Genomic DNA, 24,118 nt, shown 5'->3' on the forward strand with positions numbered 1-24,118 from the left:
AGTCTCAGCAGCGGTGGTGTGGGAGGTACTCAAGGCAGTGGTGAGAGGGGAGCTGATTTCAATCCGGCCTCACAGGGACAAGACGGACAGGGCAGAAACGGACCGACTGTTAGCGGAAATCCTGCAGATTGACAGGAGGTATGGAGGGACCCCGAGTGCAGAGCTCTTGAGGGAACGGAGGAGGCTGCAGGTGGAGTTCAGGGTGGTGTCCACGGGTAAGACAGTGGAGCAGCTCAGAAAGGCGAGGGGTGCGGTATATGAACATGGAGAGAAAGCCAGCAGGATGCTGGGTCAGCAGCTCAGAAAGAGGGAGGCGGCTAGGGCAATAGGTAAAGTGGTGGATGGAGGCGGTAACTTGGTCGGGGATGCGGTGGGTGTGAACAGAGCTTTCAAAGACTTTTATAGCAAACTATGTAGCTCGGAGCCCCCCGCAGGGCCGGAGGGGATGAGACGCTTCTTAGATGGCCTGACATTCCCAAAAGTGGATAGGGAGCTAGTAGAAGGGCTGGGCACCCCGATCAGAGCTGAAGAGATATTTGAGGGCTTAAATGCAATCAGGTAAAGCCCCGGGGCTGACGAGTACCCGGTAGAATTTTATAAAATGTTCTCCGGGATATTGGCCCTTCTACTAGCTCCCTACCCACTTTTGGGAATGTCAGGCCATCTAAGATGCGTCTCATCCCCTTCGGCCCTGCTTGGAGGGACTCAAAGCCCCTGAAGTCGGAAGCCTGGCTGTCAGACATGGCGAGTTTCCTTGGCTTAGAGAAAATCAAGTTCGCCTTGAGAGGGTCGTTATTAGGGTTCGCCCAGAGGTGGCAACCATTTATTGACTTCTTTGCGGATAATTAATCGTCAGCGGGGGGTCAGGGGAAGGGGAATATAGAATAGGGGGTCATTAAGGCAGATATGGGCGGGGCGGGTTACGGCAATTGCAATGTACTTTGTTTACTGTACAGCCCTTTTGTTTTCTCGTTCTGGAATTATACGGTTTACAATGCCAAGAAATGTTTATTAATGGGGACGTGAGTAGCACTGCAGCCTCACTGCGCTGAGGTCCCAGGTTCGATCCCGGCTCTGGGTCACTGTCCGTGTGGAGTTTGCACATTCTCCCCGTGTTTGCGTGGGTTTCGCCCCCACAACCCAAAGATGTGCAGGGTAGGTGGATTGACCACGTTAAATTGCCCCTTAATTGGAAAAAATGAATTGGGTACTCTAAATTTATTTTAAAAAACAATTTTTTAAAAATTGTTTATTAAAAAAAAAAGTTTCAACACACTGCATATTTAACACAAATCTAATTTATTTGACTTTTAGCCAGAATATTAGCCCTTGTAAATGGGCTGGAGTTTGTTATCAGCAGAAAGAGACCAAATTAACATGGTTCAGTCCTGAATGTGAGGAACAGCAAAATCCAATCACTGTGGTTACTTGTGGCCTCGTTGGTGCTTCTGCAGGTTGGATGAAGTGGTGAATCCCTTCCCACACTTGGAGCAGGTGAACGGTCTCTCCCCAGTGTGAACTCGCTGATGTACAGTGAGGCTAAATGACTGGGTGAATGCCTTCCCACATTGGGCACAGTCGAATGGCCTCTCCCCAGTGTGAACTCGCTGGTGCTTCTGCAGGCCGGATGACCGAGTGAATCCCTTCCCACATTTGGAACAAATGAATGGTCTCTCCCCAGTGTGAATTCGCTGGTGCCTCTGCAACTCAGATGACTGAGTGAATCCCTTCCCACATTGGGCGCAGGTGAATGGCCTCTCCCCAGTGTGAATGCGCTGATGTACAGTGAGGTTAGATGATTGTCTGAACCCAGTCCCGCAGTGAGAGCATCTAAACGGTTTCTCGTCAGTTTGAACTCGCTGACGGCTCATCAGGTCCCCAGAACTTTTATAGGACTTCCCGGAGTCTGGACATTGAAACGGCCTCTCCCCAGTGTGAATGCGCTGATGTACAGTGAGGTTAGATAATCGTCTGAACCCAGTCCCGCAGTGAGAGCACCTGAACGGTTTCTCGTCAGTGTGAACACGTTGATGGCGCATCAGTTCCCCAGAACTTTTATAGCACTTCCCGCAGTCTGGACATTGGAACGGTCTCTCATCAGTGTGAACTCGCTGGTGACCCAGCAGGTGGGATAACTGAGTGAATCTTTTCCCACACTTGGAGCAGGTGAATGGTCTCTCCCCAGTGTGAACTCGCTGATGTACAGTGAGTTGAGAGGAGTGTCTGAACCCAGTCCCGCAGTGAGAGCACCTAAATGGTTTCATGTCAGTGTGAACACGTTGATGGCTCATCAGATCCCCAGAACTTTTATAGCACTTCCCGCAGTCTGGACATTGGAACGGTCTCTCATCAGTGTGAACTCGCTGGTGTCTCAGCAGGTCGGATGACTGAGTGAATCCCTTCCCACACTTGGAGCAGGTGAATGGTCTCTCCCCAGTGTGAACCCGTTGGTGACTCCGCAGGGCTGTTAAATGAGTAAATCCCTTCCCACACGTGGTGCAGGTGAATGGTCTCTCCCCAGTGTGACTGCGTCGATGAGTTTTCAGCTGGGATGGGTAAGTGAATCCTTTCCCACAGTCCGCACATTTCCACAGTTTCTCCTCAGTGTGACTGCATTTGTGGCTTGTGAGGCCTGATAATCGAGTGAATCCTCGTCCACACTCACAACTCGTGTCCGGATTCTCCCCACTGTGAACGATGCTTTTTCCTTCCATGTTCAAAGTACGTTGATATTCAGGATATGATAAATTGAGGACTCCGTCAGATTCTATTCTGATGCTTTGTTTGAGTTTCCGGACTTTGGGGCCTCCCCTTTGAACACCCTGTGAAACTGATTTAAAAACAGAAAATAGGGAGTGAGAGAGAACCCACAAAAACACAAAGGCAGGTGGTGAAATTAAGCTGAATGAATCTGGTCACTTGTGGGGCCGGCACTGGGAAAAAGTGACCATGAAAACTGCTGGATTGTTATAAAACCCAATTGACCTCTTTGGGAGGAGAGAGAAAGAGGCAAAGAGGGATTTTGTATATCTACAAGACATATTAAGACAGTAGTTGGCAAAGCAAATTCGATCTGAGCTTCATCAAGAGTAATGTTGATATCAAAACTATGCTTCCGGTGGCATGGTGATTAGCACTGCTGCCTCACAGCTCCAGGGTCCCGGGTTCAATTCCGGCCTTGGTGACTGTCTGTGTGGAGTTTGCACTTTCTCTCCGTGTGTGCGTGGGTTTCCACCCCGTGCTCAGGTTTCCTCCAACAGTCCAAAGAAGGGAAAGTTAGGTGGATTGGCCTTGATAAATTGCCCGTTAGTGTCCAGGGATGTGCAGGTTAGGTGGGACTATGGGGTCACAGGGACAGAGTCGGGGTGTGGGCCTAGACAGGGTGCCCCTTCAAGAGAATTGGTGCAGACTTGATGGGCCGAATGGCCTCCTTCTGCACTGTAGGAATTCTATGGTTCTAATTCGATTCTCTGAATCTTTATAAAGCTCTGGTCACCACTCTTCAGGAAGGATGTGAAGGTTCTTGGAGAAGGTGCAGGGGAGATTTACCAGAATGGTTCCAGCAAAGGAGGTTGAGGGGAGATTTGATTCAGGTACACAAGATTATGCCAGATTTCCATCGGGTGGACAAAAAAACTTTGTTTCCATTCACTGATCGTACAAGCAGTCGGGACACAGATTTATAGTTTTGGGTAAAACCTGGATTGAACCATATAAGATCCTGAGGGGTCTTGACAGGGTGGATGTGGAGAGGAAATTTCCTCTTGTGGGAGAATCTGGAACGAGGGCATCACTGTTGCAAAATAAGGAGTCACCCATTTCAGATGGAGATGAGGATTTTTTATTCTCTTGAGGGTTGTAAGACTTTGGAACTCGCGTCCTTAAAAGGCAGCGGAAGCAGAGACCTTGAATATTTTTAAGGCAGAGCTGGATATATTCTTGATGAGCAAGGGGGTGAAAGGTCATCAGGGGTAGGCAGGAATGTGGAGTTAAGGTTAGAATGAAATCAGCCGCAATCGTTTTGAATGCGGAGCAGACTCGAGGGGCCGAGTGGCCTGATCCTAGTTTGTATGTAAAAGGTACAGGAGATATGAGATGTATGTTTTTACACAGCGAGCGGCAATGACCTGAAACTTGCTGCCTATGTGGGAGTTTCAAAATAGATACATGAATGATTTGATTTCAAAAGGAAATTGGATAGACATCTGAGGGAAATAAACCTGCGAGGATACAGGGAGCAGGAGAATGGGACTGACTGGATTGCTCCAGAGAGCTAGCATGGATTCAATGGGCCGAATGCCATTCTCTGTACCATCATGTCTATGACGCTTTTGTGCAATCTAGTTTTGTAATTTAACCCCAGGGGGTACAGATATCATTCAGGTAAATCTGTGCTACACTCCCTTCGAGGCCATTCTATCCTTCCTCAGCCATGTTGACCAGAACTGAACACAGTTCTCCAGGTTTGGCCTAACCAGGGTTTGTGAATCTCAGGGCTTTTCCAGTCACACTGAGACCTGAAATCTTCCCTCACAGACAGAACAGACAAACCTTTTACCTTCCACACCCAGATGCTGCTGATATTCAGGTTCTGGTGAATCGAGTGACTCTGTCAGATCGTGATGTGATGTTTGGTTTGCTTTTCTCGTCTGTGAAACCTCCACTTCCAGTATCCTTAAATTTACAGAAACCTCACTGTCAGTTTAGGATAGAAATTCACAACATTCTCTCCTCGCCAACTTTGATTAAATGTATTCCTGGAGGTTTGGTCACATGACCTGCCCCCATCCTCCAGCCATTAATCGGTCAACACATCCATCCTTGTGACACACTGCCTTCCTCGGCCAATTGGGAAGCAAAAGGACTCGTTACCTTACAGGACAGTGACTGTCAGCCAAATAACCTTTACCCCATTTTCAATATTTTTATATACACTGAAAAGAAATGTTCAAAGAAAATTACATTAAAATCTTCTTTACTGTCCGAATGATTTCCCAAAGTCCGCAAAATCTTTTTTAACTGTTCTAATAATTTCCCAGACAGGAATCTCACCAAGACAGAAGGTTAAATTTGAATTCATTTAAAGTCTACTGAAGACCCTGAAACCATTGTTGGTTGTTGCAAAGACCCATCTGGTTCACTCCTGTCCTTCAGTGAAGGAAATCTTCTATCCTTACCTGGTCTGGCCTACATGTGACTCCAGATCCACAGTCAGCTGGTTGACTCTTAAAATGCTCTCTGAGATGCACTCAGTTGAAGGGCAATTAGTGCTGGGCAGTGAGTGCTGGCCCAGCCAGCGATACCCACATCCCGTGAATTAATAGAAAATAAAATTTGCCATCCTTACCTGGTCTGGCCGACACGATTCCAAACCACAGCAATGTGGTTGACTCTTTAAATGCCCTCCGAGATGGCCGAGCAAGCCACTCAGTTCTCGGGAAATTAGGAATGGGCAATAAATGTTGGCCCAGCCAGTGACTCCCACAAATGATTAACATAAAATCCTGGAGACTCCAGTCAGTCAATCCGGGAGAGTTGGCATCCGTTTCAGGCTCGCTGTCCTCTGTAAAGATGGCGGCCGGTAACCCGGGCCTGTCACCGCTCAGCTCTCACTCTGTTCGGTGCTGTTTAAGATGGGACCGTTAACATCTTACTCGGGAGTTGAAGCCTCCACGGGGTATTTGTGAAGCCTCCTGGCTCACTCCGCAGCTTCTATTGCTCCCCGGCCACCCACCGGCTCCAATCCTGAAAGTCGCTCGATTGTTTCTTTCCCGCTCCTCGCACCGTCAGCGACAACCTGAACTGTGAATGCGCCAGTCACAGCCCGAACGCCGCATGCTCCAGTCATAGCTGGACTCTGCGCATGTGCGAGGAGCTTCTGTCATGTGGATAGAGCACATTCTCAGCTGCTACACATGTTGGGTAATAAACCCGCCATTGAAATGGATATTTTTGATATAAATTATGCTTTGCTAACTGATTACAATTAGTAACATTGGGCTAAGGGAACAAATGTATTAAATCAATTAATACAGCACCTAAATAGTACGGGCCCTCCAGCACAGTTCTGTCCTGGGTGTGATTGACTACAGTGAGATGTGGATTCATTGGGGTCTCAACAGGTTAGGGTGAACAAGTGATTTTTGTCCCCCTGGACCGAACAGTTAAACTGCCCCTCGCCAATACCAATGTGCTGACATTGGATCAAATAGTTTGAGCTTTTAAAGTTTGAGTGTTAACCAGTGGGAAAACTGAGGAAATCCCTTTGCACATGAGTAGTGTGTGAGTGATCTCCCTCTGAACTGCTCCTGAACTGCACATTAGATTAATTAATGACTAACTCATATTTATTCTCATCCAGTGGAAACATCTTCCACTTGTCTATCATATCAAACCTGTTCATAATCTTACAGGATCAGGTCATCCTTCATTCCCTTTTCCAGAGAAAAGGTTTACACCCTGTCCAATCTTTGTTGCCGGGTGTAACCTGCCAGTTCAGGCATAATTTAAATATATTTACCTGCATCTTCTCCAGTCCTTCTAGATCCATTTTAGGATGTGGAGACTTTACCTAATCTGAGCAGCAAACTCAAAGTTGCCCACAAATGGCTGTATGTTGCAGTATTTTATCATTTTACCATTAGCTGAATATAAGATAGGACAGACGAAGCAGATCCAATGAGTCTGTAACACTGTGGAGCATCTACAAACTTGCCTTTTCCCCTTACTACCGAAGTGTTGACTTTTTCACTCTTAACCTGTACCTATGGCATTAAGAATAATGTGTCAGAGAAAGACTGGATTTCAGCTCGGTGACACTAGGCCAGACTAAAGTTTAATTTACAGGATTGTTGAGCTAATGTCTCCATATCATAAAAAGGATCTGGAAGGACTGGGGAAGATACAGGAAAGTATACCAGAATGATGCCTGAACGAGCAGGTTACACCCAGCAAGAAATGCAGAGGCTCGATGAGCCATATGGTCTCCCCCCGCTCCCATTTCTTGTGTTATTATAAACATCACTGTAAATCATTCCATGCAGACACAACAACCGCCAGTTCATCGCCATCCCTCCCATATTCCAGGATTCCAAACACACTTTCCAGGTGACAGTGATTTACTTGTACTTCTTGCTATCCAGTATTGTGTATTCACTGCTCACGATTTGGTCTCTCCGACACTGAGAAGATTAAATCTGGATTGGGTGACTGTGAACATCACCATTCAGTCTGCAAGCATAATCCTGAGCTTCCGATCATTTAATATTTTAATTCCCTGCCCCATTCCCACTCTGTCCCCGGCCTCCTGCATTGCTCCAATAAAGCTCAACGGAAACTCGAGGAACAGAACCTCATCCCTGATCAGGCAATTTCTGACCTTCCAGACACAACATTCATTTCAGTAATTTCAGATTATAATCATCACTCTGATATTTTTAGACAGTTGGTGCTGGTAACGGTTCTGCTGTTGCCATTTATACCTCACCTGGACCTGTCTTTTATTTCTTCTCTTTTCCTGTTAGTTTATTTACTTATCTCATTGTCACCCAGTTTTGTCTTGCACCATTATCCCCTTTGTCATTTAATCACTTCATTGGATTGGATTTGTTTATTGTCACGTGTCCCAAGGTACAGTGAAAAGTAGTTTTCTGCGAGCAGCTCAACAGCCTCACATCCTCCCAAACTGCCCCCTCTGAAATGGCCCAGCAAGCCACTCAGTTCAAGGGCAATTAGGGATGGGCAGCAAATGCCGGCTCAGCCGGCGACACCCACGTCCCAAGGACACATAAAGGAAAGTTGGCAGTTAGAAAGGCAAATGAAATGTTCGCATTCATTTCAAGAGAGCTCAATACAAGATGAATGGGGATGAGAAACATATCAGCCAGGATCGAATGGCAGAGCAAACTTGAAAACTCGATGGGCTGAATGGCCTAATTCTGCTTCTCTATCTTTTTTTTAATGAGCGGATCTCATAGAAACATTTGTATAAAAAATTATTGGAATCCATCCCAGACCTGGATACAGATCAATTGATTCTTGGAGGAGACTTCAATTGTGTTCTGGATCCTAAATGGACTGGTCCAGGCTGATTCAACCACACCAAAAACATGACAAAGGAATGAAACCAGACGGACCACCCAGCATCGACCCAGGCACCAGAAACGACAACGGCAAACCCAGCAAAAGATTTTTTAAATACTGTTCCCATCAGTAGATTGTAAAAGGATTACGGGACACAGATTTAAGATTGTGAACAAGATCTACAGGGGAGATAGGAGGTAGTCATTTTACACAGTGAGTGATAATGATATGGAACTCAATGCTTACACACAAAGGTCGATAATCTCCAGATCCTGATAACCCGAATGGTGTTTTCAGAATTCAATGTGAGGATTGGTTGTGAGTTTCCGGTCTGTGAATCCCTTTCTAAGCCCCTGTGAAAGAAGTTTACAAAGGCATCACTGTCAGTCCAGAAATGAAATTCGGGAAAGATAAACCTTTCTCCTGGTTTGAATTTGCTGTGTGTAAATCCTCCCCTACTAAGCCCCTGTAAAAGGAGTTTCCAAAATTAATCACTGTCAGTCCAGGATAGAAATTCACAACATTCTCCCCTCCAGCTCCCTGGTCCAGGATGACCGTTCATGCCACCCACCCCCCCCCCCCACCCCCCCCCCCCCCACCCCCCCACCCCCGCTGCACACTGACCCTCTTGTCATCAGCAGTCCCTCGATTTGAGGGTGACATTTACTCAAGGTTGTGAATTTCTACCCTGGGTCTTCATGTGGCTGCACAGAGCCGCAGAGTTTTGGACACATGGGACAGGATGTCCAACGAGGCAGTGAAATCCGGAGAGCAGGATTGTCTTCCTTTTCTTTCCATCTCTGTCACCGCTTTGCATCATCAATAAGACATTGGGACTCAAAGACTAATCCAGTTTGATGGACAAGTTGTCTCCATTCTGAACAATGGGGAACAAGCTCCTCCCACTCATTGAAACAAAGATGACAAACGCGCATGCGCCCTGATTCACGTCCAAACAAGATGGTGGCCGTTAACCCAAGCCGAATATGAGGAGTTGCAGCTCCGCTCTGTACAAACGAGGTCCCGGAAACTCTTTTCCGAAGATTGCAGCTTACAACATCTTTACACAACGTTTCCGCCCACCCCGCGATCTCTCGCTTCCTCCATATTGTTAAACGCCCCTTACCAATTTCAGATCTGAAGACACAGCCCTTCTCCTTCGCCATTACCCACACTGCGCGTGCTTTAATCACAGAGGGCACCGCCCCTCATTCATTCCGATTGGTTGGAGGACCAGCCACTCCCGGTCGGTCCTCCAGTCCTGCCCCTCCTCTTCCTATGTGCAAAGTCCACACAGTCAGTGACCCAAGGTCGGAATCAAACCCAGGTACCTGGTGCTTGAGACAACAGTGCTAACTACCGAGTCACCCCTGTATCTCTGTCATGGTTAGACAATAACCTGCCTGTTATTCCAATTCTGGTGTACGTTACTCTGTCACTATTATTATTGTGAGAAGTCTTACAACACCAGGTTAAAGTCCAACAGGTTTGTTTCGATGTCACTAGCTTTTGGAGCGTTGCTCCTTCCTCAGGTGAATGAAGAGGGAGGAGGAAGGAGCAGCGCTCCGAAAGCTAGTGACATCGAAACAAACCTGTTGGACTTTAACCTGGTGTTGTAAGACTTCTTACTGTACTCACCCCAGTCCAACGCCGGCATCTCCACATCATGACTATTATTATTAGACAAAAGCCTATCTGATATTCCAATTCTGGTGTGTGTTACTCTGTTACTGTTATCATTAGACACGAATAGGAGGACAAGATGCAAGGTAGCAATGATATTTTGAAGTTTCTGTGTTACAATGAGTGTCACTGGGAGGTGTGTGATAAAATAGGAATGGAAACATCATGACAAAGGATAGCACGGTGGCAGTGGTTAGCACTGGTCCGCGAGGTCTTCGGCCCAAGTAGGACTCAGCAAAAACACAGTCCGTGCTCCCACCCTAGAACGACCACCCAATGGAATCCAGCTCCTCCCTGCTGGTGTGTGGAGTCTTCAGTCCGGGAGGGGGCTCAGCAAACACACCGCCCACTCGATCCCTCTGCCCCAGAACAAGCACATCGGATAGAATAAGGAGGGTTTTGTCCTTGCTGAAGGTAGATGTTATCAGTTGGGAGGACTGGGCCAGGCCCTCAACTCGGGAGGAGCCCAGCAAACAAGCAGTCCAAAGGGCTTTACTCCCATCTTGTTTTTGAAGTTGCCTCCTTGTTGTTGTCCTTCGCTCCTCTCTCCGTCCTTCTCTCACCTCTTCCTTCCTTCTCTCCCCTCTCCTTCCTCTAGCAACAACTAGCACTGGAAACAGGCAGCAAACTGAGCAACAGAGAGAGAGCAGCAACAGCCACTCTCCACCACAGCAACAACCTCACAACATCAAAGTCTGCACTGGGAGTACCAGCTTCAGATTGGCCATGCTAAATTGCCCCTTAATTGGAAACAAATAATTGGGGACTCTAAATTTATGATAATTAATAATAATAATAATAACACTCACCTCTGTCACAATTTTGGTGTTTTCAAGTTTACAATCTCCTGCTGCAACCTTCGGCTGGAAAGATATCAGAAGCTTTGGAAGCAGCTGTCAAAGGAAATTACAATGGTCAGAAATGTTTTCGAGGTTAGAAATTAAGATCAAACATTTATGTTGGTTTGGGTTTGCTGGGTGAAAATCCTCCCCTAACGGAGTTTCCAAAATCCATCACTCTTCGAGTCCAGGATAGAAGTTCCAAACATTCTCTTCCCTTGTTGCCAGTCCCAGGATTATTTAATGCAGGTTATACTTGCTTTGGAGGCAGTTCAGTGAAGTTTCACTAGTCTGATTCCTGGGATGGGAGAGTTTGTTTTATGGAGCAAGATTGAGCCTGATTGGTCTGTACCCGATGGAGTTTAGAAGAATGAGAGATGATCTTATTGAAACATTCTGAGGGGTTTTGATGAAAGAATATTTTCCCACGTGGGGATTCAAGAACGAAGGGGGACAGTTTAAAGATAAGAGTTCTCCAATTTGACACTGAGATAAGGAGAAATGTCTTCCCTCAGAGGGTCATCAGTCTGTGGATAAAAGCAAATTGCTGCGGATGCTGGAATCTGAAACAAAACAGTAAATACTGGACAATCTCAGCAGGTCTGACAGTATCTGTGGAGAGAAAAGGGAGCTAACGTTTTGAGCCTGGATGACTCTTTGTCAAAGCTGAGTTTGTGGAATTCTCTTTCCCAGAGAGCAGTGGCGCTGGGTCACTGAATATACTCAAAGCTGAGTTAGTCTTTTTTTATCTACTGGGGGGGGTCAAAGGTTTTGGGGGCAGGCAGGAAAATGTAATTAATGGCACATGTGGATCAGCGTTTATTGAATGGCAGAGCAGTGTCAATAGGCCGAATGGCCTACTCCTGCTGCTAATTCTGATGTTATTCTTCTTATGTTCTTCGGATTGCCACACATGGAAGTAGCACCTCCCCCCTCTGGAGGGGCCTGTCAATCATCGATACAATGATTTTCTCTCCTGGTCACCAGGATCCTGAAGCACCGCCTCTGTGACGTCATCAAGATGGCCCCTCAGCCGCGCCGCTAAACAAAGGCGGTGGTCGTGGAACTGGGCCTGATACCGGATAAAAGCTCCGCAGCTGCAAACACGGGATTTACAGGGTCTTATTCCTGCCTTGTGACCAGCAGGGAGCATTTATGAAGCCTTCACTCGCTCCCCACCCCGACTCCAGACTCTATTCCTCCCTCCGCCTCACCGACTCTCACCGCCCCAAACAGCCGCTCCCGCAGACCTCCGAGCAAAGTGACATTGCGCATGCTCCACATACAGCCCAACATTGCGTCTGCGCTGGGCTCCTGTGGAGTGAAAAGGGCACATTAACAGCCGCAGAGAATGTTGGGTAATAGCCGCACCATTGAAACAGTTAATACAAAATAACTTGGTCAATTGAAATCAAACAAATTGTCAATGGGTATTCTGCTATTCTCCATTTCTCAAAATGCTGATCTCCTGTGGAACAATGCAGAACTTAAAGGTTTTTATCCCCAATGGGTCCTTCCTCTCTCCTCCCCAGAAGATGCAAACTCTTGTTGGGTTCAATTCCAGAATCAGTAATTCTTCCATCTTCTTCCCTCTTGCTCGTCATACTGAATGTTCAGTGTTTTCTGGAATGATCCAGTACAGATGGAAGTCACTCGACACATCATATCTGTACTGACTCTGGACAAGAGCTACCACTTTTCCTGGTTAAATTCCATTTGCCACTGTTCTGCCCATATGACCAGTCCATCTGGATCATCCCGTAATTTAAGGCTTTTCTCCTCGCCAGTTACCACACCAACAATTTTCCATCTGCAAACTTATTGATCATATCACCTACCTTCACATATTTCAAGTCCTCGATTTTATATATATTACTATTGGTGGCTGAGGATGCACCAGGATCTCCATCAGCACCTCAACCTGTGTTTCATTCCTGTGAGACAATCGAGAGCTTTAATAACTCTGGAGAAAAAATGCTGAAAAAGCTGATGTTCTGGTCAAGGCTAATAGCTGAGTGCTGCCTTCTCGGTCTCTGAATTTACTCGACTCCTGTTCACTCCCCACTTACGTTCATTGACCATAATGACCGGCAAGAGTTTGCTGTCAATCAGTCACTATCATGAGAACATGTGCATCAAACAGCATCATTCAGGTGGCACGGTAGCAAAGTGGTTAGCACTGTTGCTTCACAGACCCAGGGTCCCGGGTTCGATTCCCGCTTGGGTCACTGCCTATGTAGAATCTGCACGTTAGACGTGCTTGTTAGGGGAATTGAACATTCACCTGAACAGGTGCCAGAGTGTGGCGATGAGGAGGTTTTCACTGTAACTTCATTGCAATGTTAATGTAAGCCTACTTATGACAATAAAGATTGTTATTATTTTTTTATTGATGTTCTTGGAAAATATTGACCTGTTATATTTTAATTGATAATTTACTTACATAATGGAGGTGTCACTGTGAAGAATTTGTCAGTCAGTAAGGATTGTCAGTGAGGATTGATCAGCATTTTCTCATTGGAGATGTTAATCAGAGGAGGCGTTCAGACACTGAATTGTAGTTTTTTACAAAAACAACTTAGGACTGAAGTAAAAATTCATAATTTTATTGTTCACCAGTTTCTTTGGGAATTCTTAAATCGAAGGATAAGATCACAGATGATGATTTAAAAAGGGACCCTGCCATCACAAAAACCAACATATATCTGGAAGATTAAACTGCAGCCAGTTAACGTCAGGAGGAAAGTAAATCATAATAATCTTTATTGTCACATGGAGCCTTACATTCACACTGTAATGAAGTTACTGTGAAATGCGTCTCGTTGCCACATTTTGGCGCCTGTTCGGGTACACTCAGGGAGAGTTCAGAATGTCCAAATTGCCTAACAGCACGCCTTCTGGGACTTGTGGGAGGAAACCGGAGCACCCGGAGGAAACCCACGCAGACACAGGGAGAATGTGCAGACCGGACACAAACAGTGACCCAAGCTGGGAATTGAACCTGGGACGCTGGAGCTGTGAAGCAACAGTGCTAACCACTGTGCTACCAAAAAAGTTTGGGTGGAGTTACTGGGTTACGGGGATAGGGTAGAGGCATGGGCTTTAGTCGGGTGCTCTTTCCAAGGTCCGGTGCAGGCTCGATTGCTGAATGTCCTCCTCCTGCACTGTAAGTTCTGTGATTCTGTAGAATTTTCTCTCTCATAGTCTCATCCGATGGGTCTGTCTGGTAGTATTTTCCTGATGTTAGCACTGTTGCTTGACAGTGCTAACCGCGGTTTGTCTCTTGTATTTCACTACTGTGACAGGGCAAAGACCTGATTGAAGGGATTCAAACATGGGAGTTCTGGGAAAGATAGGCAAGGATTTGGGAGGTGACAACAAGTTCAAAGAGTTTGGAGAGGAGAGGGAGGTTGAAGAGGGGCAGTAATTTGTAAGGATGGCAGGGTCAAGGGTTTGTTTTATTGAGGGGGTGATGATGGCAGATTTGAAGGACAGAGAGACAGTGCCTGAAGAGAGAGAAATGTTGACAATATCAATGGACACAGGGTAGTTGGCTGATCAGTAGCGGAGTGGAAATAGGGTCGATGGAGCAGGAGCTGGGTCTCATGGACAAGATGAGCTCTGAGAGGGCATGAGGGGAGATGGGAGAGAAACTAGAGAAAGATGAGTTCAGGGCTCGGGCAAGGATGAAATTTAGACACAGTTTGATCCGGTGGGCGGGTGGAAGGGAGGGAAGCAGCAGAGGCAGCTGATCGGATTTACTCAATCTCAGTCACAAAGAAGCTCCACAACCTCCTCACACGTCTTGTTGGAGGTGAGGATGGAAGAGACAGGGGAGAGCGAGAGTACTTCAAAAGGAACTAACTTGTGTCAGAGATATTAAAAAGTTTCAGCACACGGTATATATAACACAAATCTAATTTATTTGACTTTTAGCCAGAGTATTAGTCCCTGTAAATCGGCTGGAATTTGTTATCAGCAGAAAGAGATCCAAATGAACATGGTTCAGTCCTGAATGTGAGAAACAGCAAAACCCAATCGCAGTCATTACTTGTGGCATCGTTGGTGTCTCAGCAGGTGGGATGAGGTGGTGAATCCCTTCCCACACTTGGAGCAGGTGAATGGCCTCTCCCCAGTGTGGGTTCGCTGATGTACGGTGAGCTGAGATGATTGTGTGAACCCATTCCCACAGTGAGAGCACCGATACGGCCTCTCGTCAGTGTGAACACGTTGATGGCGTGTCAGATTCCCAGAGGTTTTAAAGCACTTCCCGCAGTCTGGACATTGAAACGGTCTCTCATCAGTGTGAACTCGCTGGTGACTCAGCAGGTCAGATGAAATAGTAAATCCCTTCCCACACTCTGAGCAGGTGAATGGTTTCTCCCTGGAGTGATCTCGCTGGTGCTTCTGCAGAGTGGATGAATCACTGAATCCCTTCCCACACTCGGAGCAGCTCAATGGCCTCTCCCCAGTGTGAACTCGCTGGTGTCTCAGTAGGTGGGATGAACGAGTGAATTCCTTCCCACATTTGGAGCAGGTGAACGGTCTCTCCCCAGTGTGAATTCGCTGGTGTGTGCACAGAGCGGATGACTGAGTGAATCGCTTCCCACACGTGGAGCAGGTGAACGGTCTCTCCCCACTGTGAATTCGCTTGTGATTTTGCAGCGCGGATGAGCCAGCGAATCCCTTCCCACACGTGGAGCAGGTGAATGGTCTCTCCCCTGTGTGACTACGTCGATGAATTTCCAGCTTGGACGGGGAAGGGAATCCTTTCCCACAGTCCGCACATTTCCGCAGTTTCTCCTCAGTGTGACTGCATTTGTGGCTTGTGAGGCCTGATGATAGAGCAAATCCTCGTCCACACACACAAATCAAGTACGGTTTCTCACCACTGTCAACGATGCTTGTTCCTTCCATATTTAAAATCTGCTGATATTCAGGATGTGATAAATTGAGGATTCTGTCAGATCCTGATGTGATGCTTGGTTTGAGTTTCCGGATTTTGAAGCCTCCCCTTCGAACACCCTGTGAAACTGATTTAAAAACAGAAAATAGGGAGTGAGAGAGAACCCACAAAAACACAAATGTAGGTCGTGAAATTGCTGAATGATTCTTGTCGGCACTGGGAAAAAGTGACCATGAAAATAGCTGGATTGTTATAAAACCCAATTGACCTCTTTGGGAGGAGAGAGAGAAAGAGGTGAAGAGGGATTTTGTGTATCTACAAGATATATTAAGACAGTAGTTGGCAAAGCATATTCGACCTTGAGCTTCATAAATTGAAATATTGATACTAAATTATGCTTCAGGTGGCAAAGTGGTTAGCACTGCTGCCTCACAGCTCCAGGGTCCCGGGTTCAATTAGAGTCTCGGGTGACTCTGTCTGGAGTTTGCAATTTCTACCTGTGTCTACGCAGGTTTCCTCCGGTTTCCTCCCACAGTCCAAAGATGTGCTGGTTAGGTGGATTGGCCATGCTAAATTGCCCCTTCGTGTCCAAAGGTTAGTTGGGGTCACTGGAGTCCAGGGACAGGTTGGAGGTGTGGGCTTAAGCTTAAGTAGCGTGCTCTTTCCAAAGGCCAGTGCAGACCCGATGGGCTGAATGCCCTCCTTCTGCACTGTAAAGTCTATGATTCTGCACTGTAGGAATTCTATGAAGCTCTGGTCGCCACGCTTCAGGAAGGATGTGAAGAGGACAGCACGGTGGCGTAGAATGTTAGCCCTGCTGCCTCATGGCGCCGAGGTCCCAGCTTCAAATCAACTCTGGGTCACTGTCCGTGTGGAGTTTGCACATTCTCCCCGTGTTTTTGTGGGTTTTGCACCCACAACCCAAAGATATGCAGGCTAGGTGGATTGGCCACGCTAAATTGCCCCTCAATTGGAAAAAAATAATCAGGTACTTTAAATTCTTTTACGAAAAGGAAGGATGTGAAAGTTCTTGGAGAAGGTGCAGAAGAGATTTACCAGAATTGTTCCAGCAAAGAAGGTTGAGGGGAGATGTGATTCAGGGATACAAGATTATGCCAGGTTTCCATCAGATGGACAAAGACACCCTGCTTCCATTCACTGATCGTACAAGCAGTTGGGACACAGATTTAAAGTTTTGGGTAAAACCTGGATTGAACTATACAAGATCCTGAGGGGTCTTGACAGGGTGGATGTCGAGAGGATGTTTCCTCTTGTGGGAGAATCTAGAACGAGGGGGTCACTGTTGCAAAATAAGGGGTCTCCCATTTCAGATGGAGATGTGGATTTTTTATTCTCTTGAGGGTTGTAAGACTTTGGAACTCGCGTCCTTAAAAGGCAGTCATGATGTGGAGATGCCGGCGTTGGACTGGGTTGAGCACAGTTAGAAGTCTTACAACACCAGGTTAAAGTCCAACACAAACCTGTTGGACCTTAACCTGGTGTTGTAAGACTTTTTAAAAGGCAGTGGAAGCAAAGTTCTTGAATATTTTTAAGGCAGAGCCAGATAGATTCTTGATGGGCAAGGGGGTGAAAGGTTATCTGAGTAGGCAGGAATGTAGAGTTGAGGTTAAAATGAGATCACCCTCAATCTTATTCAATGCTGAGCTGGTTTGAGTGGCCGAGTGGCCTGTTCCCCGTTTGTATATAAAAGGAACAGGAGCTTTGAGATGTATGTTTTTACACTGCAAGCGTCAATGACCTGAAACTTGCTGCCTATGAGGAGTTTGAAAATAGACACAATGAATGATTTGATTTCAAAAGGAAATTGGATAGACATCTGAGGGAAATAAACCTGCGAGGAAACAGGGATAGAGCAGGAGAATGGCACTGACTGGATTGCTCCAGAGAGCTAGCATGGATTCAATGGGCCGAATGCTATTCTCTGTGCCATAATGTCTCTGACTCTTTTCTGTCATCTAGTTTTGTAATTTAACCCCAGCGGGTTCAGATATCGCTCAGGTAAATCTGTGCTTCACTCCCTCTGAGGCCACTCTATCCTTCCTCAGGCTTGTTGCCCAGAACTGAACACAATTCTCCAGGTTTGGTCTAACCAGGGTTTGTGAATCTCGGGGCTTTTCCAGTCACACTGAGACTTGAAATCTTCCCTCACAGAGCAGACAAACCTTTTACCTTCCACACCCAGATACTGCTGAAATTAGTTTCTAATGAATTGAGTGACTCTGTCAGATCGCTATGTGACGTTTGGTTTGCGTTTCCTGTCTGTTAAACCTCCACTTCCAGTATCCTGTAAATTTACAGAAACCTCACTGTCAGTTTAGGATAGAAATTCACAACATTCTCTCCTCGCCAACTTTGGAGGTTTGATCACATGACCTGCCCCCATCCTCCAGCCATTAATCGGTCAACACATCCATCCTTGTGACACACTGCCTTCCTCGGCCAATTGGGAAACAAAAGGACTTGTTACCTTACAGGACAGTGATTGACTGTTAGCCAAACAACCTTTATCCCATTTTCAATATTTTTATATCCGCTGAAGAGAAATGTTCAAAGAAAATTACAAACATTTTTTTTTGACTGTCCTAATGATTTCCCAGCTTTGACTATCACTAAGGCAGAAGGTAAAATTTGAATTCATTGAATGTGTACGGATGACCATGAAACCATGGTAAGAAGTCTTACAACACCAGGTTGAAGACAAACAGGTTTGTTTGAAATCACTAGCTTTCGGCGCACTGCTCCTTCCTCGGGTGAATGAAGAGGTATGTTCTACATATATATATAGACAAAGTCAAAGATGCAAGACAATACTTTGAATGCTAGCATTTGCAGGTAATTAAGTCTTCACAGATCCAGAGACGGGGGGTAACCCCAGGTTAAAGAGGGGAACACTTCAGCAGTCAAGGGCTTTCATCCTCTGATCTCTGGGTAAGCGTTCTCCAAGGCAGCCTTCAGGTCGCGCAACACCGCAGAATCGCCGAGCAGAAACTTATAGCCAAGTTCCGCACACATGAGTACAGCCTCAACCGGGACCTTGGATTCATGTTGCATTACATTCACCCCCACCATCAGGCCTGGGCTTGCGAAATCCTACCAACTGTCCTGGCTTGAGACAATTCACACTTTTTAACCTGTGAAAACCTGTTGGACTTTAACAAGACGTCTATCTGTAGATAATTCTGAAGGGTTTGCTCCAGCTCAGGGGGCGGGGCTGGAGGACTAACCGAGAGCGGCTGGTCCTCCAGCCAATCAGAGTGAATGGGAGGCGGAGCAAAGCCGGAGCTCTCGCTCCCTCCGCATTCGCCCGGCCACCCGGGCCTGTCTCGAGGAAAAGCCCGAGCAGCGTTCGCCGGTTCAACTGTTGTATCCGAGCTTCGTATTCGGGGCTTGGGGCCTACACGGAGTGTTTATGAAGTAGCCCGACGCATCAACTGGCTCCATCCCTCCCTCATCACTCACCCCATCCCTCCCTCATCACTCACCGAGCGGGATCTGACCAGTGGACGATTTCCACCCGACCGCGCGAATCCTGAGTTGTTATCGGCACTGCGCATGCTCCAATTCACGTGGGAGGCCGGGGCTCAGCCCCGCCCTCATTCACTCCGATTGGTGGGAGGATCCGCTGCAACCACTCGGTCCTCCAGTTCCGCCCCTCTCTTCCTATTGGCCCAGAGCTGCCGTCAATCACTCCCTGGGCATTGTGAGCTGGAGCATGCGCAGTGCCCATGCTGGACTCGGCCGGGAGGTTTCACTGAAACCCGGTGGAGGCTCCAAACCCCAATAAGAAGTTTCCGGGCCCGGGTTTGCATCGAGCGGGGGGACAACTGCGGCCTGCTCCCGGTGACAGGCCTGAGTTAACGGCCGCCGTCTTTATAGAGGCTGCAAACCCGCAGGGGGCAAAACATCAGAGAGAGAGTTTGTTGTGAAACCAATGGGATTTTGTAAAACAGGAGGTCAGGGTTACAGTCAACAACAACAACTTCTATTTATATAACACCTTTAACATCATAAATCATCCCAGTCAACTTCACAGGAACATTATAAAACAAAGTGAGACACCCAGACACAAAAGGAGATATTAGGGCAGGTGACCAAAAACTTGGTCAAAGAGGCGAGTTTTAAAGAGTCTGAAAGGAGGTGAGTGAGGTGGAGACGGGGAGGTTTCGGGAGGGAATTCAGTGCTTGGGGCCGAGGGAACTTAAAACCATGGCGGAGTAATTAGAATCGGGGGTGTACAAGAGCCCAGGATCAGAGCTGTGCAGATATCTCAGGGGGTTGTGGGGCTGGAGGAGATACAGACACAGGGAGAGACGAGGCCATGGAGGGATTTGAAAACAAGGGTGAGAATTGACTGGGAACGAATGCAAGTCTCGGAGCACAGGGATCATAGGGGAAAGGAACTTGCTGTGAATTAAGACATGGGAAGCAGACTTTTGGATGGTTTTAAGTTTACAGAGGTAGAATGTGGGAGAGCAGCCAGGTGTGTAATGGAATTGTCGAATCGGGAGGTGACAATGGTAAATTGCTGTAGTATCTAAAAAGGTGGGGTTACGGGGATAGGTGTGGTGTGGACTTAGGGTGCTCTTTCCCAGAGCCAGTGCCGATTAGATGGGCCGACTGGCCTCCTTCTGCAATATAAATTCTATGAGGTCAGAAGGTCATATTGGACCTGTATGAAACCAAATTTACAAAGAGACTGGCTAAGTCTCAGACTGTTGCCAGGGAGAGGGGTAGAATCGGTATGTCAGGAATGGAGATTGGAGCAGGGTCCGAACAGTGGATTCACTCTTCTCCATATTTGATTGAAGTTATTTTGTAAACAGGAAGAGAACCAGAATGGACCCTGAGTCTGATATCCAGTATAACTTAGTTCAAGAGGGAGAGGAAGAACAAAGGAACAAAGAACAAAGGAAACCCTGGAAGATTTGGAGAAACAACCTTTGCGATTGTTCATCAAATCTCCACACAGTCAGTTCTGGACACCAGGTTAACATCTGTTATTCTGTCTGCTCAGTCAGGGTGATTCAGATTAATGTCTGTCAAAATGGATGAAGTGACTTATAAAGCATATTCTTACCTCAAATTACATAACTTTGGTAAAAGGAAACAAATAATGATCGAATACTTTATTTGGATTTCAGCCCCAGGGAGGAGGGAGAGTGTGTGGGACGGGGATTTACAGCTTTGGGGACAGAAGAGAGACAAAAATGTTCAGCAGAAACTGGAATTAACTGTTCTGAATTTCTATCCTGTACTGATAGTGTGACCTTTGTAAACTCCTTCTACAGGGCATTAAGAGAGGATTTTCAGACAGGAAACACAAACCAAATATCACATTACGATCCAACAGTGTCACTCGGTTGGTGTGGACCTGAATATCCTCACACTATAAATTGGAATGAAAAATGTTTGTTCTGTTTGTGGGAAAATATTTCAAACATAAGTGTGACTGGAAAAGCACCGAGACACACACGCACTTGAGTGAGTGTGTTCCAGTGAACTGACTGTGGAAAGAGCTTTAACCAGTTACAGCCTGAAAAAACAGGTTTGGTGGAGTGGCTATGCTCAATTGCTCTTAGTGTCCAAAAGGGTTAGGTGGGGTTACTGGGTTATGGGGATAGGGTGGAGGTGTGGGCTTGAGAAGGGTGCTCTTTCCAAGGGCCAGTGCAGACTCGATGTGCCGAATGGCCTGTTCTGCACTGTAAATTATATGATTGTGGAAGTTGGGCGTGAAATAGTTTTAGTGAGAATTGGGTCAAAGGAGCAAAGGGTAAGTCTCACAGACAAGATGAGCGCTGAGAGAACATGATGGGAGACAGCAGGAAAAGAAGAGAAAGATCTGCGCTGTATTGTTCTATGTTCTATAGTGTAGGTTAGATGGCTTTTGTTTCGGTGCAACATCGTGGGCCGAAGGGCCTGTACTGCGCTGTATTGTTCTATGTTCTATCTGAGTTCAGAATTTGGACAAGAACGGTCTTCGAGGCAGTTTTACTGAGTGGTTTAGTGGAAGATGAGCTGTAGAATCAGCTGATCGGATTGTTTCAATGGGTGGGGTTTTCCAGTCCTTCCTGTTGGGTGGGGTTTTCCAGTCCTTCCTGTTGGGTGGGGTTTTCCAGTCCTTCCTGTTGGCTGGAACTTCCAGTCCCACAGATCTCTCGGTCTGCTGTTCCGGTTCATTGGTTGTCTCATTGGGTTCGCTGTTGGCCTCTTGGGGTCTATGGAAAAACTCCCGGTGCATCATTCGCCTGATGAATTCCCTGGGCGGAGAAACTACACCACCTTCTTCACAGCCTACAACACGTCATCGATGAAGATGAACATCTTGCCAAGGTCATCAACACTGCTTGCCTCCAAACAACCGCGCATCCTCAGACTATTGATTGCAGCAAACTACCCAGCATTCAGAACGATCATGACACCACACAACCCTGCCATGGCAACCTCTGCAAGACGTGCCAGATCATCAACATGGGTACCACCATTACACGAGAACACGTGTAATGGTGTGCCTCGGCCAACATTATCTACTTCATACGCTGCAGCAAAGGATGTCCCGAGGCGTGGTACATTGGCGAAGCCAATGCAGACGCTGCGACAACGAATGAACGGACATCGCGCAACAATCGCCAGACAGGAATGTTCCCTTGCAGTCGGGGAACACTTCAGCAGTCAAGGGCATTCAGCCTCTGATCTTCGGGTTAGTGTTCGGTCTTCAGGACGCGCAACAACGCAGAATGGCAGAGCAGAAACTGATAGCCAAGTTCGCACACATGAGTACGGCCTCAACTGGGACCCTGGATTCATGTTACATTACATGTGCTTGCAAAATCCTACCAACTGTTCTGGCTTGAGACAATTCACACCTCTTTAACCTGTGATTATCCCTCTCTCCAGTCGCACCGTATGGACCTGTAAAGACTCGCATTCAAAGTACCATTTTGCATAATTGAATTTTTCTACATATGTGTTTGTGGAACCCACATCTTCATTCACCTGAGGAAGAAGCTGCAATCCGAAAGTTAGTGATTCTAAACAAACCTGTTGGACTTTAACCTGGTGTTGTAAGACTTCTTACTGTGCTCATCCCTGTCCAACGCAGGCATCTCCACATCATAAATGAGAAGCATTAAATGCTTCTGCCAGTTTCGAACCATGCACCTTTTGCTCGTTAGGTGAATGTGATAACCTCCATGCTACAGAAACAGCTGGAAGCACAGTACCAATGGACCTGTGCAACGTTCAACTGCACAGTCTTGCTGCAGCTTTCAATGGTTTGGCTGGGAGGCCAGGTCACTTATTACATTAAAACAGATGTCTCAACTTGTAAGACCATAAGATATAGAACTTATATTGAACTTTAGCATTTGTTCAGTAAATATCTAACCGAACAATGCTCTCTGTTCAATCATTAATGCATTATTCTTAACTTCCTGCAGAAAATTTCCACCAATTTTACTCAATATTTGTTTCATTATTCAGTGTTGAACCTCAGTATATTTATTTGTTATATATGACTTCATTTTGAATTGAATAGATCTCGAGTCTTCACTCTGAATAACTCTTGAAATATACACCATTGAATTGCAAACATGACTGACCAAGAAAAGAAAGCGTTTCACTGGGTAACAGAAATCCCATGAATCTTTGTTCAGTTTGACCTCAGACAGCTTTTAAACAAAGTCAAATATAGTTAAATGGAAGTGAATTAAGAATTATATGTTGCTTATATTTGACCCCTCTGTGTTTTGGTGTGAAACATTCTGCAGCCTAAATCCCGTTCATGTATAAGAAAGGAGGGCTGACAGGAAATCCGCACTGAGCCTGGATTTCCTCATCTCCCCGAGTGGCTTTTCCGGTTTCTCCATCATTAAGGTTGAATCTTTCAAAAATGTGGTTCAGTTAAATCTTTAACATTTTCCCTAATTCAGTTACAGTATCGTTTGTGTCTGTCTGTATGAGCTGTCTCGATATGTTTCGGAGGGTGATTAAAATCTTAATCTACATCTCCAAAGCCATTAAATTATTTTGTGAACTGAGCAAACTGCCAAGATCCGCACTTTGTTTTTTCATGTATGGAACAATCGGTCTGGACTGTACGCAGAACAATACTTTTCACTGTACCTCGGGACACGTGACAATAAATCAAATCCAATCAGAGACAGTTTCTTACTCGTCTTCAAATTGAAAAGAATCTTCTTAAAAATTATTCATTCATGGGAGGTGGGGGTCACTGGCTGGGCAGCATTTACTGCTCATTCCAATTGCCCTTGAACTGATGTCTTGTGAGGCTATTTCAGAGGGCACGTACAAATCAACCACAAAATTGCTGTGGATCTGGAGTCACGTGTAGGCCAGGCCACGTAAGGAGAGCAGATTTCCTAAAGGACATTAGTGAACCAGATGAGTTTTCACAACAATCAAGAGTGTTATCATCAGACTTCTAATTCAAGACTTTTATTCAATTTCAGCATCTGTCACAGGCAGATTCGATCCCAGATCCCCAGAGCATTAACCCGGGTCTCTGGTTTACCATTACTCCAATGTCCAGCCCGCGTATTCTTGGCAGAATATGGTGTCTCATGTTGTG

General features: G+C 46.3%; 1 protein-coding gene across 1 annotated transcript; it reads right to left on the bottom strand.

Annotated features, from left to right (window-relative positions):
• Positions 1 to 1,282: 1,282 nt before the first annotated feature.
• On the bottom strand, positions 1,283 to 24,112 carry LOC140417905 (uncharacterized). Its single transcript, XM_072501337.1, has 4 exons — positions 24,062 to 24,112; positions 20,857 to 20,917; positions 14,656 to 15,637; positions 1,283 to 2,610 (listed from the first exon to the last, which is right to left on the bottom strand). Exons 1-4 carry the CDS (start codon positions 24,110 to 24,112, stop codon positions 1,425 to 1,427), a joined length of 2,280 nt encoding a protein of 759 aa, XP_072357438.1. The 3' UTR covers positions 1,283 to 1,424.
• Between the last annotated feature and the right edge of the window lie 6 nt (positions 24,113 to 24,118).

This window comes from Scyliorhinus torazame, chromosome 5, assembly GCF_047496885.1.
Source record: "Scyliorhinus torazame isolate Kashiwa2021f chromosome 5, sScyTor2.1, whole genome shotgun sequence".
NCBI lineage: Eukaryota > Metazoa > Chordata > Chondrichthyes > Carcharhiniformes > Scyliorhinidae > Scyliorhinus > Scyliorhinus torazame.